This window comes from Pyrgilauda ruficollis, unplaced genomic scaffold (assembly GCF_017590135.1).
Source record: "Pyrgilauda ruficollis isolate IOZ18807 unplaced genomic scaffold, ASM1759013v1 scaffold245, whole genome shotgun sequence".
Classification (NCBI taxonomy): Eukaryota; Metazoa; Chordata; class Aves; order Passeriformes; family Passeridae; genus Pyrgilauda; species Pyrgilauda ruficollis.
The window spans coordinates 60,505-76,240 of NW_024523767.1; the positions used below are offsets into that span (position 1 = coordinate 60,505).

The 15,736-nt window shown below is 49.9% G+C and overlaps 1 protein-coding gene across 7 annotated transcripts in view; it reads right to left on the reverse strand.

The window, feature by feature from the left end:
- Positions 1-1,660: 1,660 nt before the first annotated feature.
- The window catches only part of DAGLA (diacylglycerol lipase alpha), a 57,583-nt gene continuing 43,507 nt past the window's right edge, over positions 1,661-15,736 (reverse strand). For 6 of the 7 annotated variants that reach the window (XM_041470385.1, XM_041470379.1, XM_041470380.1 and 3 more), the window contains 7 exons: positions 15,276-15,418; positions 13,947-14,015; positions 12,919-12,991; positions 11,932-12,128; positions 10,989-11,118; positions 10,388-10,569; positions 1,661-9,748 (listed from right to left, as the gene is read on the reverse strand). In XM_041470385.1, the coding sequence (XP_041326319.1) occupies positions 8,821-9,748; positions 10,388-10,569; positions 10,989-11,118; positions 11,932-12,128; positions 12,919-12,991; positions 13,947-14,015; positions 15,276-15,418 (1,722 nt within the window). In that variant the 3' untranslated portion in view covers positions 1,661-8,820. The remainder of the gene's footprint in view (positions 9,749-10,387; positions 10,570-10,988; positions 11,119-11,931; positions 12,129-12,918; positions 12,992-13,946; positions 14,016-15,275; positions 15,419-15,736) is intronic. The other variant, XM_041470386.1, reaches the window with a different exon arrangement.

Consider the following 15,736-nt stretch of genomic DNA (forward strand, 5'->3'; position numbering starts at 1 on the left):
AAAGGCGCCGGAATCATTGATCTGGCTCACATGAGGCTCAGCTGAGCCAGGATCATGGATCCAGGGATATCCAGTGGATAATAAGATCTATTTCTCCTGGTGGGTCCAAATACCAAAGAAGCTGCTGTGTTGCTGTTGGAGGTGCTGGAATACTTGGAAGCTCCTACTCACAAACCACCCCAATCCAGGCACAAATTCCCCAAATCCCAGATGGTTTGGGTGGGAAGGGACATCAAAGCTCATCCCATTCCATCCACTGCCATGGGCAGGGACACCTTCCATTATTCCAGGCTGCTTCAAGCTTTGTCCAACCTGGACTTGACACTTCCAGGGATGAAGCAGCCACAGCTTCTCTGGGAAATCCTTTCCAACTCCCAGGGAAGCTCCCACCCTGCTGGAGGCGGAAGCAGAGCTCCCTCTGTTATCTCCTCCTGGCAGGAGACCTGTGTGGATCAATCCCTTCCTGGTTATCCATTAACTCCAAAGGGTTCATTCCCGAGACAGAGAGAACACCTCCATTGATTTACAAAGGAATAAAGGACCATCCTCAGGGAGGAACACACATGTCCTGGGATACCTCAGCACCCCGGGAGATGTCTGGAGCTGGAAGCACGAGGACTCAACCCAGGCCTGGAGCAGGGAAGTGTCACCCACCCACTCCCAAGAAGGACATCCAGGCTCTATGGAAAGCTCCTGTCCACTCTACCAGGACAAACAAGGCCACAAGGACCGGATGTGCTTTCCAAGGAAGTTCTGTAGCAGGAAGGATGAGTACAGATTGCTGGAAAATCCAAGGAGACATTGCTGAGGAGGCAGGAAAATGCAAATCCTGCTGGAACAGGCTAGGAATTACAGCTGGACCATCACCCTCAGATCATATATAGCCCAGAATCCATGGAAAAACCCTGAGGAACTATTTGTGCCATGCCATGCCATTGAATTGATTAACAATTAGATCCCAGCTTTAGTTAATTAAATATTCCCATTTTTCCCCCCCATTTTCTTTGCTTGCTGAGGAACACTTCAAAAATTGTTGGAAAATTTGGGGCTTTTTTCTGTAGTTCTGGATATTTTCTCAATGGATTGGAAACAACTTTTCTCAATAAACTGGGATTTTTTTCCCTAAGGCCACCAACCCACCCAGCAGCTGGAGAATCTCCCTGGAAAACACGACTACATCCCTAAGGAAGGCTTTTAATAGGTTTTATAGCAGCATCCCCCACTCCTGCTGTGTCCACATCCATATATTTTCAGCCTTAAAAACTGAATTAAAGCAGCCTTTCCTAAACATGGATTATTCCGTGTTTATCCAAGGATAGCAGCCACAGTTGGATGTTTTCCTTCCCCAGGAGAGGACGGGTTTCCAGAAGAGCCAATATCCTTTTATGAGGCTGATATAGCTCCGGATAGGGAAAAAAATCCCACAAAGCCATCCCAAAACATCAGGCACTTCAACATTCCAGCACTTTTTATAGGCATTTTTATAGGAACTCAGTAGTTCAGCCACCTTTGAGCTCTTAATTCCCTGATAGTCCCTTCAGGAGCAGCCATAAAAAACAATTCCATGCAGCCATTAATAGGATTACACACTTCCAGGCATTCCTTTTCTCCCTGGATTTCTCCTGGCTGGTCAGCAAGCTCCAGGACATCTCCTGCCCTTATTCCCCGACCCTGTAAGCCATAAGTGCATCTTTTCCCTTTTCCAGAATATGAATTATGTGGAATTATTCAGCTGGGAACAGCCCTCAGGCAGTGAGAATCCTGCCTTACAACTCCAGAGCCGTGTCCTGCAGGACACTGGGAAAATCCCAGTTTGGACTCACCCAGCTCACAGAAGGATCCCAGCACCTTCTTGTTCATCCAAAGGGGAGATTGCCACACTGTTCAGGCAGGAATATCCAATAAATTGAATATTTGGGATATATCCTTGACTGAGAGCACACATGCTCCTCTTCTATCCCCGTCATTTCCATCCACTCCCAAAAAATTCCCTGTTTGCCCTAAAATCCTTCTTTTTATAGAACAGGTTGAACTTGGAATAACTCAAATCATCCAGTTCCTTCCTTTATTTCCTTCTCCACAGAAGGAGAGATTCCTAGAACTCATCTCAAGGGACAGGGATCGTGGAATACTGGACTGGTTTGGGTGGGAAGGGACCTTAAAGATCCAGTTTCATCCCTGCCATGAGCAGGGACATCTCCTACTACTTCCAAGACAACTTCCACCCTGCTCCAACCTGGCCAGGGGATGGCAAATCCACAAGCTCTGCATGTTCCCCCAAGTGTTTTCCCACTCCAAAGGCTGAGATCCAGAGCAGAAAGAGCTGGAGAAGAAACAACCAACCCCCAGTGATTTCCTGGATCCTTCCCAAAAGCCGTACACCCAATTCCTGGTGCCCTTCCCACCTCTCCCAACTCACTCACCACCCTTTAAGGCAGAAACCTCAGGCAATTCCCAACCATCCATGTCCAGGACATCCTTGGGAACAGTCACGTACTCCAGCCATGCTTCCAACATCCATTTTATACAGAGTGCCATAGAATATACAGAAAATTTATATACATCCATATTTCTGGAATTAGGTTATAATTCATCCGGATCTTTCTTTACAGCGGGATTAGTTCAGATCTTTCGTACAGAGGTACAAAAAAGTCACATGGAGAATGAAGGGCACATGAGGAGTGCTTGAGTTTCCTTGGAATCTTCATGCTGGGGCAGCTCGGAGCAGGGATTCAGAGGGCAGCATTCCCAGGATGAGCACGGGGACGCAGGATGCTGGGCTGTTTTCCCCCCCAGTTGCATATCCAAGTGCTCCGAGCCCTGCCAGAAGCAGTGGGAGTGCCTCAGAGCTCCCTGGAAGGGCTGCTTCTCCCAAAAATACCAAAGGTTTCAGATCTAAGGAGGCAATTGGGATCCAGCAGGAAATGAATCCAGAGGTATCCTGCTCTGAGCTGCCCCAGCACGAGATGGAACACAGGTGACAGGCAGGAAGGGCTTTTCCAGAGAGGCAGAGCCAAAGGAAAGAGGCTCACAGGGCTCAACATTCCAGACAGGGAGGCACAGCCCATTCCCAAATATCCCTGTGCCATTAGGAATTCCACTTAGCGCCAGGACAGGAGGTCAAGAGTATCCCCTGGACTTGTGGAAAGGTGGGAAGCTGGAGCTGCAGGTGAGGCCACTTTGCCACCACCAAGCGCTGGGGACATCCCAGGAAAGGAGTTAGGACCCAAAGGGTGTGGCAGTGTCCTAGGACAAACTTCCCAAAAGTGGATATCCCAGCAGGACAGGTCCATGCCACCCCCAGCTGGGATTTCCAACTCTGAGCCATCGGAACTGCACAAAGCCCGGGATGGGAAGCAGGGAAGTGGAATCCAAATTAAAACCAACATCAAGGCTTGTTCCTGTGCTGCAAGGATTTTCAGGAATCAAGAGGTCAAGACAGGGACAGGTTCTCCTCATCCCATAGGTGTACACTGGGAAGGTGGGAAAGTCAGGGCACGCAGCATGGTGTGACACTGTGATGTCAGAAGGACTGGAGACAACAAGGAAAGCAGGAAAAATTCCCAGGGAGCTTACCTTTGGAAGGGGGCTGCTCCAGAGCCAGGGAGAAACTTGGTGTGGGCTGCAGGAAATTGCCTGCCTCAGGTCAAGATTTGCTTTTGGCACTTGGATACGACCCCAGGCAGCAGGGAAAAGTGAGAAGATGTGGGAAGTCCTGGCTGAGGCAGAACAGGAGACCTCGGGAGCAAGGGCAGCTCCTACCAGGCCTTGGCCACACTTCCATACTCCCAGAGAAGTGGGAAAGTAAGGTGGGAAATGTCTGATCCCAGAAATTGGGACCTGAAGCTAGGGAGAACAAAGGCACAAGAGGTATGAACTCAAGAAACATGGAAAAAACAATGGGAATGGAGACAGCAAAGCATTTGGAGGCTCATGATGATTCCCTATGACAAAGCAAGGAATTGCCTTAATCCTTGGCTATTTGGAATTTCCAGCCCTTAAGCAGCTCCTTGGAGCTAGAAGAAGGGGAAGGACATCAGTGACTGCTGATTCAGCCCCCTTCCCATCCCTCTCTCCATCCATAATTCCCCTGGGGATTCAACTGGAGAGCAAAGGACTCCCAGACTGAATCCCAGCTTCCAGCTGCAATATTCCCTCCTCTCCTTCTTCCCACAGCTGCCAAGGATGGGCAGTGTTTGCCTCCAGCAGGATCCATGCAGCATTGCTTCTTCCACGCAGGAGCCATGAGAGGGAGCTTTGGCACAAGAAATGAGGCTCTTCCCAAAATCCAGCAGCTCTTCCCAAAAATCAGCACTGCACAGGCTCTGGGAACAAAGCAATGAGTCCAGTTCCACACAGTGCTTTCCAACTGCTTCCTTCAGAGGAATTTCTCAGCAGAGCAATCCATGCAGAGGTGCTGCTGGAATTCCAACCTTCCCTTTCCTGCAGCACCGTAAAACTACAAGCAGGGAATCACAGAATTCCAGAATCATTTGGAAGCTCCCACCTGCTGCCATGGGCAGGAACATCTTTCCCTAGCCCAGGTTGTTCCAAGCTTTATCCAACCTGGCCTGGAATATTTCCAGGAACGAAGAATCCACACCTCCCTTGGCAATGTTACTCAAAGGTGCAGTTACAACCACTATCCCTAAACCCACTGTAATTAAATATTCCTGCTCCCATCCTGCAAAGCCAGAATGTCCTACTGCCAAGGGAAGAATATCCCAGAATGGATAAGGATAAACCCAGCATGGAGGGGAGCTCCAGCCCAGCAGTTCCCAAGGCAAATACAGAAGGGCTCTGCTGCCCAATGGAGGCTCGTGGATACAGCCTCAAAACACAAATCCAAACACACCCATTCCAGCAATAATTAATCCCACCTAATTCCCATTGCCAGGAGTAATCCTGATTATTCCTATGTCCCAATTTGTAAATGAAAGCTGTGTGGGCGAGTCCATGGAAATAATATTATCTGCCTGCAGGAAAAGAGCAGCAAAAGCTGGGAAAACATCAAAGTGCATGGAGAATGTGTTAGATATTCATCCTGTATCCCCACGCTTGGAGCTTTTCCTCCTTCTTATGTGCCCTTGGAAACAGAATTCCCACTTTAATCCTGCATGGGACCATCAACTATTCCTGGAATCCAACATCCTAAAAGAATAGAACTGGGAATCACTGGAATTCTATAACCACACTCCTCACCCTCTGCCATCCCAGCCCTCTGCAGAGACCAAAATACCTCCCACAAATTCTGTTTGCTTTGGAAAAAGGTTCCTAAAATGTTCCAAGAATCTCATTTAACTGCTTTGGAATAGTTTTCCCATGTTTCCCATGTGCTACCAAGGATGTGGAACAAGCTACTAGCACCCTGAGAGAAGGGAGGGATAAGGTGGCTCCTGAAATAGGTGAGAAGAACAAGGAGCAAAGAAGAGGGAAGTTTTAGGAGGAAATGAATATTCCAAATGGAGAAGGCAGCCCCAATAGAGAAGAAGTAATGATAGATATTGGAAAAGAGCTGGTATACCCTCAGCACTGCAGGATCCTTCCCACATTTTTGGCACTGCTGCAATGAAAGCAACAATAAAATCAATTTACTGGTGCAGAAGAGCCTCAGCTCCATTCCTCTGCCAAGAAACTCTTGGAATACCAACACTCAGCAGTGTTGGAAAGGACCTTTAAAGGTCACTCAGTCCAAGGAAGAAGGACCAGAATGGATTTAAGGATGAGGCATGGAATGGGTGACTTGTTGGTCGGTCTGGGATCTGGGGTGTCAGGCACTTCCAGCACTGTCTCTGCAGAGGGTGGAACATCCTGTTGGAGTATCATGGGAATATTCGAAGATCAGAAGGCACAAAGCTGAAGAGGAAGAAGCAGAAGCCAGAAGATTTGGAAAACTGGAGATGCTTCGTATTCCCAAAGAGAGAGCAGGAAGAGAAAGCAGGAAGGGTGTACAGTACAGATGAAGGAGGTAGCTGCAGCTTTAACATGTATTTCAGCATTCCAGGTGTGCTTTCCCAGGAGGATATGGGAGATCAGCCTTTCCAAATGCCCAGATAGCAAAGGAGTGACGGGAATGGAGACACAGAATGCTGGGGATCAAGACACAGTAATGGGGATCAAGACACGGAGACATTTAAAGCAGAATTAATTTCAAGAACATGGATTTCATTTGGGAGGACTGGGATCAGGTCTGTTTGTCAACAAAAACCAGCAATTATCCATGACAGGATACAATGAGAACCTTCAAGGGGCTCTTTTGTGCCTTTACTCCTTGACCTGTGGCAAGCCCACCTCCCAGGAATTATGTATTTCCAGGTTTTCCAAAGTCCAGTAATCACAGAGCAAAAAAACTGCAGCATTCCAGACTGCTTCCCCTCAGGGCAAGGGAAGGCCATTCCTATGGGATACAGTTCCAATGGCACAAAGAAGGAAACAGTCACCCCAGGACTGAGTCTTCCAGGACACGTTCAGGGAAGGAAGGGACTTTCTAGTGCAACATTTGAGTCATGGAACATCAGCAGGTTCCCACTGGAATCATTTTAGGAGGGAGATATCCCACTTTTCCTCACCTGGAGGCACCTCCCACCAGTAGTTCCATCTAATCCCAGGTATCCATGTCGCTCCCAGGGACAGAGATGATCCTTTTCCTTAGTGTTTTAAAGTGCTTTGCAGATCCCAAGCTCTGCCTTAGTGCTAAGGGTTAATTCCTGCTGGGATTAAGGGCAGGAATGAGCTCCTTATCCCAACCCCTGGGCCAGAAGGGGAGCTAGCCTGCTAGCCCCGGCCTCCCTGCCCCTCAGCTCCCCTTTTCCCCTCAAACCTTCCAAGATTTTTGTGCGTATTCCTGAAAAATCACCTCGGTAGTGTTTCCTGAGTGCAGGAATTCCTCCTTACCCTGTGCTCCCAAACCACATGCTCCCTGCTCCTTTTTTAAGGACCTACAAAAACAAAAAGAACTTCTGGTTGCTCAGAATAAAAGGATTTTTCCTTCTCCGAATTCCTCTGAATCCAGAGGGGCTTCCTCCCTCTGATTCCACTCAGGGAAAGGTCACCTTTGGAACCTTAAACCACAGGGATAATGTTTTCCTGGCCGCTTGAAGCACTTCTGAAAGCTCTGAAACAGGTAAGGAGCAGGGGCTGCAGCATCCCACGCTGGATGGAGTGGGATATCAGCACCTGGACTCAGAATCCAGTGGAATTCCGTGCACCCAGGATTATTTACATCAATGCACACCGGTTATAAAGTGCTCCTCAATGGCACTGGATCCCACTGGCTCCCAGGAAGCACAGCCCTGGCCCATCCCGGCGCTTCCACAGCCCACACGGAGAACAGGAAGCCCGGGATTTGCCAGGAGCTGAGCTCCTGGAAAGCACAGCATCCTGCCACAATGGAAATAGCACTGCTAAGGAGGGGAAAAGGGAGCAACCACAGGATTCTAAGGAAGTTAAACCAGGAATTTCTTTTCCAGGGAGGGAGGATGGAGCTCCGGGGAGAGCCATCAGTAACTGCTGAGCTTTGAGGGGGAGTTGTGGCAATTCAAGGCCTTTTCCAGGTCCCAAGAACGTTTCATTTCCTACAATAGGTAGTTTTCCTCCTGCTACCATCATTGGAAAACCTGCCTGGAGAGGCAGAGCAGGCTCCTCTGGGCCCGGAGGCTCAGGTAGTTTTCCTAACTTGCTCAAGCTTTCCTACATGGAATTGTGCAGGTGGGGAGGGGGCAGGCGGTTACCCTCAAATCCAAGCCACTTGGGAAGCAGGGGGCTTGGAATTCTGCCTGCCCATCCTCTCTTCCCTCAGTCCCCAGAGGGAACAGCACAGGAAGGAGAGGATGACCATGGATTTTCCTTTGGGAAAGTCTCCCTATTTCCTTAATAAATACCTTCCAACCAGCTCAGCAGCTCTGTAAACATACAAGAGATTGCAATACTGGGGAAAAGTCCATCTTTTCCCTGAATTCCCAATGACAGAGGCTGGCACTGATCCACGGATGCTGCATATGGGTGGTGTGAGGACCCCCAGGGATCCAGGAGAGACTCCCAGACTCCACAGGGGCCTGGAAAATAATGCCAGGTACATTTTGCAGCTGATCCATCCACATCCATGCAGCTCTGAGATGAGAATCCTGGCAGTCCCACAGGAATGTCGCCAGCTTGGAGGGGTCCAGGGAACTGAGGAGTGATGGGGGTGATATCCAGGAGAACTTTCTGCCAAATGCAGAGTGATTGGGCTCTTGGGAACAGCGTCCTTCCCTCTCAGGAGTGCTCGGGGGAGAGAAACCATGGTGCCAGCCCCATTCCTGCTGTGCCTGGCCAGGAAGGGGAGACTGGATTTGGGGGGAATACAGCCCCAATGGCTTTAAAACGGGAGTGTCCTACAAAAGCAATCCCCATGGAAGTGTGCCGAATTGGATCTTGGGCCGGATCCGTGGTAGTGCAACAGGGCCCAAAGTCTCAATCCGCTCATTTCCCAAAACCACTGGCTCGGTCCCGAGGAGAGGGATCTGGCCTGGCTCCCTCCTGCTTCCATCTATCCAGGTATCTCACTCCCAAACTCAGCAGGTGCCCCAGGGCAAGGAATCTGCCTCTGGAATGAGACAGGCTGAGGTAGGGAACTTTAGTGCCTCAGACCCTCTCAAGCCCCATGGGGCAAAGCTTCTCCCAGCTCCAAGCACAGGATTCCAGCACAATCCATCCTCCAGACACCACCACTGGGTCACCCCAGAAAGGATTTTTCCAGCTGTCTCCTCTGATCCCAACTGCCCGATGACAGCCGCCTCCATGGATTATCCCACTGGGATCATTCCACCCCTTTCCCCTGCACTAAAGGGCCGAAATCATGAGGTCGTCCTGCTTGGCAGGGCTGGTTACGTGTCCGGAGGGGGTGGAAGTCCGGATTTTGTCTGTGGCCAGGCACTCCTGGCTGCTCACACCCGTGGGAGTGATATCCATGAGTTCTCCGGATGAGCTAAGGGGGAAGGAGGGTGACACGGAGATTCCCGACGAGGGATCCGTCGAGCCCGCAAACAACCTCGGGGGCTTTGGGACTAAGTTAGGCTCGTACTGCGCCCTCAGCAGGATCTCCTGGTCGCTGACGGATTTGGGCATCTCCGCAAAGTCGCTGGAACTGTCCGACACCATCATGCAGTAAATGTCCTGGAAGGAGCTGCTTTTACTGTCCAAGTTGAAGAGGCTGTCGATGAACTCTGCAAATTCCAGCACCTGGGGACTGGGAACGTCGGCCAGGCGGCCGTTGTGGAGCGGCGGCTCTTCCCGAGGGGACGAGGACGTGCGCTCCCCGTCGCTCCCGGTGCCCTCGGCGCTGCAGCGGCGCTGGGGGGTGGTGCCACCGCTGTTGAGGACGTTTTCCGGGGGCTGCGTCTCCTGGGAATGCTTGGAGAGGCTGTCAGCAGCCAGCAGCTCTGTCCGGGAGCTGAGGGAAGGGTTTTCCTCAGGGATAACGGGGTCTATATAAAAGCAGTGCGTCTCGTCCTTCTCCATGACCGCATGGAGGCTGGGGGAGCCCCGGATGCTCCGGAAACCGGAGGAGCGCCGGGAATCGAAGCTGTAGATGGATTCGTTGTCCGAGAGGCTCTCCATGGTGGCCAGAGGGGCGCGGCGGTCCTGGAGCTCCACGGAGAGGCGTTCCTTAGTGTCCAGGAGAAGCAGCTCCACGGGGTCCTTCTGCACAGGAGAAAGTGGCTTTGTCTCATAGAATCCCTCCAGGCTGATTTCCGAATGGGATTTGCTCCTGCAATGGGAAACAGAGAACACGAGGCTGCAGAATTCCAGAACAGCTAGAGGATCCGAGGGTTCCTCACACAGCTCCTCCAACCAGAGGCATCCACAATTCCGGAGAATCTCTTCTCGCTCTGTCCTCCCAGCTGGAAATATCACAAATGGATTGTCCCTCTGCAAACTCCAGTTCTTGCCCTTCTCTCTTTTTTCCTGGCTCACTAAATCCTTCTCTCCTGTCCAGAGAGGCTGTGGACTATCCCTGATGGTGTTCCAGGCTGGACAGGGCTTGGAGCAACCTGGGCTGGTAGAAGGTGTCCCTATCCATGTCAGGGGCTGGAACTGGGTGATCCTTAAATCCCTTCCAAACCAAACCGAACTTGGCTCCAAGTTTTTTTTTACCTTGGGAAAACCCCACCTGTCTGGATAAGGAGAAAAAAAGGAAGTCTCTTCCATACCTTTTCCTGACCTTGCTGCAGTCAAATTCCTAAGCAACACAAGGGATTTTTCCCCCTGACATTCCTCAAGATTTCCTGAAGCTTTAATTTCCACAAAGGCCCATGGATCTGTCTTTCCCACAAACGTGGATCACAATGCTCCAAGAGGAAGAGGACCCACACCTGGAGCCAATATTCCATATAAAATCTCTCCTTACTTGGTACTGCTGTTCCTTCTGTCCACTGGGATGGCTCCAGTTCCGATCTGCACAGAGGGGCAGCTGGGCAAGGGCTGGCTCTGGAATATCAGCTCCGGGGTGAGATCCACTTCCGTAGGACTCACCATCACTTTGGCTGCGGAAAGCAGAGCTGTTTTCCCCTTGTTGTAGTTCTCCAAGACCTGTGCAAGGAAAGTAGAGGAACAGCAGGGATTGACTGGAGGCTTTCAAACAGCTGGATTGGCCTCTTCCTTCCCAGAACCTTTTGGAAGCACAGGGAGATAAAGGATTAGATGGATAAATCCTGACACATCCCTGGATGTCACCTGGGCTCCAATTTAATGACAGCTCCTGGAATGAACCATCACCACTCAACCTCATGTTATTCTGATGTTAAATTTGGAAACAGGAGCTTCTGGGACTGTGGGAATTTCATTCCACCTCATCACACTCCACTCCAAGACCCTGTGCAAGACTGACCAGGAGCATCACCTTTCCTCCTCTTCTCCAAAATAAACGGCCTGGTGTATTTAACCAGCAGCATTCCCAGGCTAAGCCTGCCTGTCCCAGTGGTTTTTGGGATGACAGTTCCCTGCCTCACCTTGTTGAGCCCTTCCATGACCACGTAGGGGAGGTGTTCGTGCAGCATGGCCGGGGAGATGATCACCTCGTTGAAGGCCTTGTTGTCCCCCCAGATGGCAAAGTAGGTGGGATCCTCCTGCTCACAGCAGCTGGAAAAGGGGTCCAGACAACAGGGAAAATGGGATGGAAGAGAAAGGCAGTGTTTTGGCATATGAAAACAGCAGGATGAAGAGGGAGAAAAAGAGGAAAAACACAAGGAGGAACTGTTAAAATACATATTGCTCCAAAATCCTACTTTATGGGGACATGATTATCCATGAGCTAATCATCATCTAAAGAGGGAAAGGACTTTGGACAAGGGCCTGGAATAATGGGAAAAGGGGGAGTAGCTTTAAGCTGAAAGAGGGTGGGTTTAGATGGGATATTGGGAAAAAATCCTTCCCTGTGAGGGTGCAGAGGCCCTGGCACAGGCTGCCCAGAGAAGCTGTGGCTGTCCTATCCCTGGAAGTGTTCCTGGCCAGGTTGGATGGGCTTGAAGCAACCTGGGATGGTGGAAAGTGTCCCTGCCCACAGCAGGGGCCAGAAGTGGATGATCCTTAAGTCCCTTTCAACTCAAGCCATTACAGCATTCCACGTGCTGGTTTAGATTAGATATTGGAAGAAACTCTTCCCTGTGAGGGTGGTGAGACTGGGAAATTGGGATGGATTTCCAAGGGAAGCTGTGGCTGCCCCATCCCTGGAAGTGCTCAAATCCAGGCTGGACTGGGCTTGGAGCAACCTGGTCTGGTGGAAGTTATCCCTGCCCATGATCTCCACAGTCCCTTCCAACCCAAACCATTCCATAACTCCACCAGCACAAACACAACCACTGTCCTCATGAGACAGGGGGAAAGAAAACCCCCTTCTCCTTGTGTCAGGGAGACTTTTCCAGCAAGAATTCCAGCAGGAACTGCAGGACTCACCAGCACTGCTCAGCAGGGTGGTTGTGCACCACGTGGATGATGCGGCCCGGGGGGTACAGGGGGGTGCTGGCACTCAGGGCGATGGTCAGGTCACTGGGATGTGTCCAGAGCCGGTTGCTTGTCACCGAGTTCTCCTCTGGCTCCTCGGGAAGCTCGGATTTGGGAATGCACTTGGTAGCCCCCACAATGATCCGCCACTGTTCCCACAAAGAGAGAGAGGGAGAGAGAGGAGGGAGGATTTGAGGAGAGAAAAGCAAAATCAAGTGGAATTGCCTCCTAAGACTTGAAAGGTTTAAAGAATTCCAAAGGCAGGATATTCTCAGTTTTCTTTCACACAGGAGGGATTTGCCTAAAAATTGTTGGTGGAACACCAACAGAGGTGTCGAGGAAAAACACAGTGATACTGGGAATAAATAAAGAACAACACAAGGACAGGAAAACAGGGAAGCTGGATACAGAGAAGATCCAAATGTTTCTGAAAGTTGCTTTTCCTTTCTCAATTATATACCCTCTCCAGATAAGTTCCATCATGTATTATCCCTAAAAATCTTCATATTTTATGTTTTTTTCCCATCTTGGTGCAATGATAAAGACTGGGGAGGGACAACTTCCCACATTTCCCATCTCCAAGACATGAGCAGACCATTTATCCTGGAACAGCATCATCTGTGTTCTGACAAGCACAGTGGCTGTTGTCCTTCCAGCTTGTTCCCAGTTTTAACTGGTCAGGAAAATCCACACTTGGAATACAGACTTTAAAAAGAGGCTCAGAAAGAAAATTCCCTGCTCAGTTATTTGGGATCTGTAATGGTGAAGTCTCAGCAAGTGAGCCAGAATGATCCCACTGGGCTCTCCAGCTTCTTCCATCATTCCTCTGGGTCCTTAAATAATGATCCTGAGGAGGCCTGGAGGAAACCCACCCTCCTGGCACTAAAATTCCCCATCCCTGCTCAGAGACATCTCCAGGTGTTGGTTCCTCCCTCTTACCTTTGGTTTGGTGCTTCTTTGGAGAACATCCAGAAGCTGCCGGCGAAATCCCTCCAGCTGAGAGAGCCCAATCCTGGAAGAGAGGAAGATGTGACCATGGAAAAGAGGAAGATGTGACTCTGGAAAAAAAAGGTGTGGTTATGGAAATGAGGAAGATGTGATTCTGGAAGAGATTAAGATGTGATTCTGGAAAAGAAGAAGCGAGTCTGGAAAAGAAGAAAATTATGGCTATGGAAGAGGGGGAAATGTGTTCACAACACCTGGGCAGGGAACAGGACAAGAAGGATATGGAGCACAGTAAGCAAGACATTGTGTTCAAAAGGACACTACAAGGATACAGCATGGAGCAGATGGATTCAGAGGTGTGGCATCACCCAGGAGCAGGAGCCAGGAGTGAAAGGCCCCAGGGAATTACCAGGACAACAACCAACAAGGATAAGATCAGTGAACAGGGAAGGAGGGAGGTGACGATGCACAGGACAGGTGAGTTGGAAAAGTGCCCTGGAGCTGAATGACACCACTGAGCAGATGACAGGGTGGACAGGATCATGGCATCCAGGTAAATCCCAGGTTGCCTGGCTCCTGTTCCAAATCCCTGCTCAGCAAAACATATCCCAGGAGGTGAGGAAGGTGAGGAATGCCAAGGCACAAAGAATGATCTGGTTTGAAGATGAGGTGACGTGGAACAGGGATTTTGGGACAAACTGGTCCAAATGAGGTGGCAGCACATCCAGGACAGGGCCAAGATAACACAGGTAACCAGGAAGGTGGCACACCTGATATTCCAGGTACCACAAGGAAGGATTCCAGAGGTAGGAGATTCCCCCTTTTCTTTCACACAGGAGGGATTTGCCCATAAAAACCCCTACAAAGGTGTCCAGGAAAAACACAGTGACACAGGGAACAATAGAAGGATAGGAAAATGAGGAAGCTGGAGACAGAGATGATCCAAGTGTTTCAGACAGGAAACATGATTTGGGACAGAACAGCAGAGATTCATCAAGGAATTCAGACACTTCTCCACTTGCCTGGGTACCAGATCTTTGCCAAGCACCACCGCAGTCACAAACTCCTTGGAATACTCCATGGCATCCTCACTGGAAGAGAAACAGGAGCAAGAAGAAGCAAACAGTGTTTCATTCCCTACTCAGTGGCAGGGAAACCAGGGGCACAAACCCCAATCCAAGCTGCTCCAGGCTTTGGGGATTTGTGCCTTGTGGAGAAAGAGACTTATCTCCACATTCTATGGCCCAATCATTTCCTTGCACAAGATTCTGGATATAGCTGGGAAAGGAAATGCTTGAACTGAATGTGTCATAGTCATTTTCCAATAGTTTGGGAATGGTGGGGCAGCCAAGGAAGAAGATATTTCGTGCTCCTGAGGCTACAATGTAGGATGAAATACCCCAATATTTGGGGGAATTCAAATGGCAAATTTCTGCAGCAACCTGACTTCTGAGACAAGAAGAAAGAAATCAAGATTCCCACTCTGAGTTTCCTGGAGATATTCTCAACCAGTTACCGTGGGCAGAGGCTGCCTCACTGACCAGGATGATCCCGGGCATGACACAAGTCAGGAGCTACCAAGAGATCCAGGAGTGGAAGTCTGGAGCAGAAGGTTGCACAACTCTCCTGAAATATCCTCCTCTGTAGCTCTGTGGCTGCAGAAGACCTGGGAATACTACAAGGAATGCCAGCATCCAGATTCAGCAGCAGGATGGTTTAAAACCCTTGGCTGCTCCTGGAATATGATGCAGGAACTACCACAAGGAGCTTCTCATGATCCATAGCTGATTCCAAGGATCCCCATGGTGTCTGTTAGGACCAGGAAGACCTTCCCTCACTTCCCAGCAATCCAATGCAATGTTTTGTTTGGGAATGACATGACCAGAAGGTCTGCTCCCATTTACAATGGGAAGGATTCATGATTAATCTCTCCCTGGTTTTGCCCCACAGCCAAGAGAGGGAAACCAGAACAATCCCTGTGAGCAATTTTAGGCTGCAGAATGACAGAAATCACATCCCAATTCCAATTTCTTTGGAAAAGGAGCCCAAACAACTGGATCAGCTGCTGCAGACACCTGCATTTGGTCAAGTATCTCCCTTACTTCCATCTGTTTAGTGGGAGGGGGTAGAGAGTAAGGAAATTGCACCCATTTCCCATTAAATTTAGAGCCATGAATAATTCACTTATAAACCAGAATATTTGGGAAAGCGGCCATTTGCCATCCTAGCTTGAATACCAAACTATATCCCAGAGGAAACACTCGTATTCTCCAGGCTGCCTGTCCATTTCAGTGCTCCCTAGAGCCTCACAAGCAGGATCCAGTGTATCCCAGGTGTATCCCACCACCTACCTGAGCAGCCCACCTGGAGGGGAATAAGCAAAGCACTTCAGGGATGGATACTGGGGACGCAGCAGGAAGGACAGGATGGCAGCTGTGCCAGCGCCAAGGGAATGCCCAACCACAATCAGGCCGTAGTGTTTTGTTCCTCTTCCCTAAAAAACATGGAAACAACATGGAATCGAGGTCAGATTGGAAATGAAATTGAATTTATCTCCCATTTCTCTCCCTTTCACCAGTTTTGGAGTGTATTTCTATACATGAGCACTCCAGATTCCAGCTGAATAGCTCCTTGCTTGTTCTGAATCATGGAATCATCAGGGAATCCTGGAATGGTTTAGGTTGGAAAGGAAGGGAGAGATCATTCCATTCCACCCCCTACCATGGGCAGGGACACCTTCCACTAGCCCAGGCTGCTCCAAGCCCCATCCAACCCATGCTGGAACACTTCCAGGGATGGGGCAGACACAGCT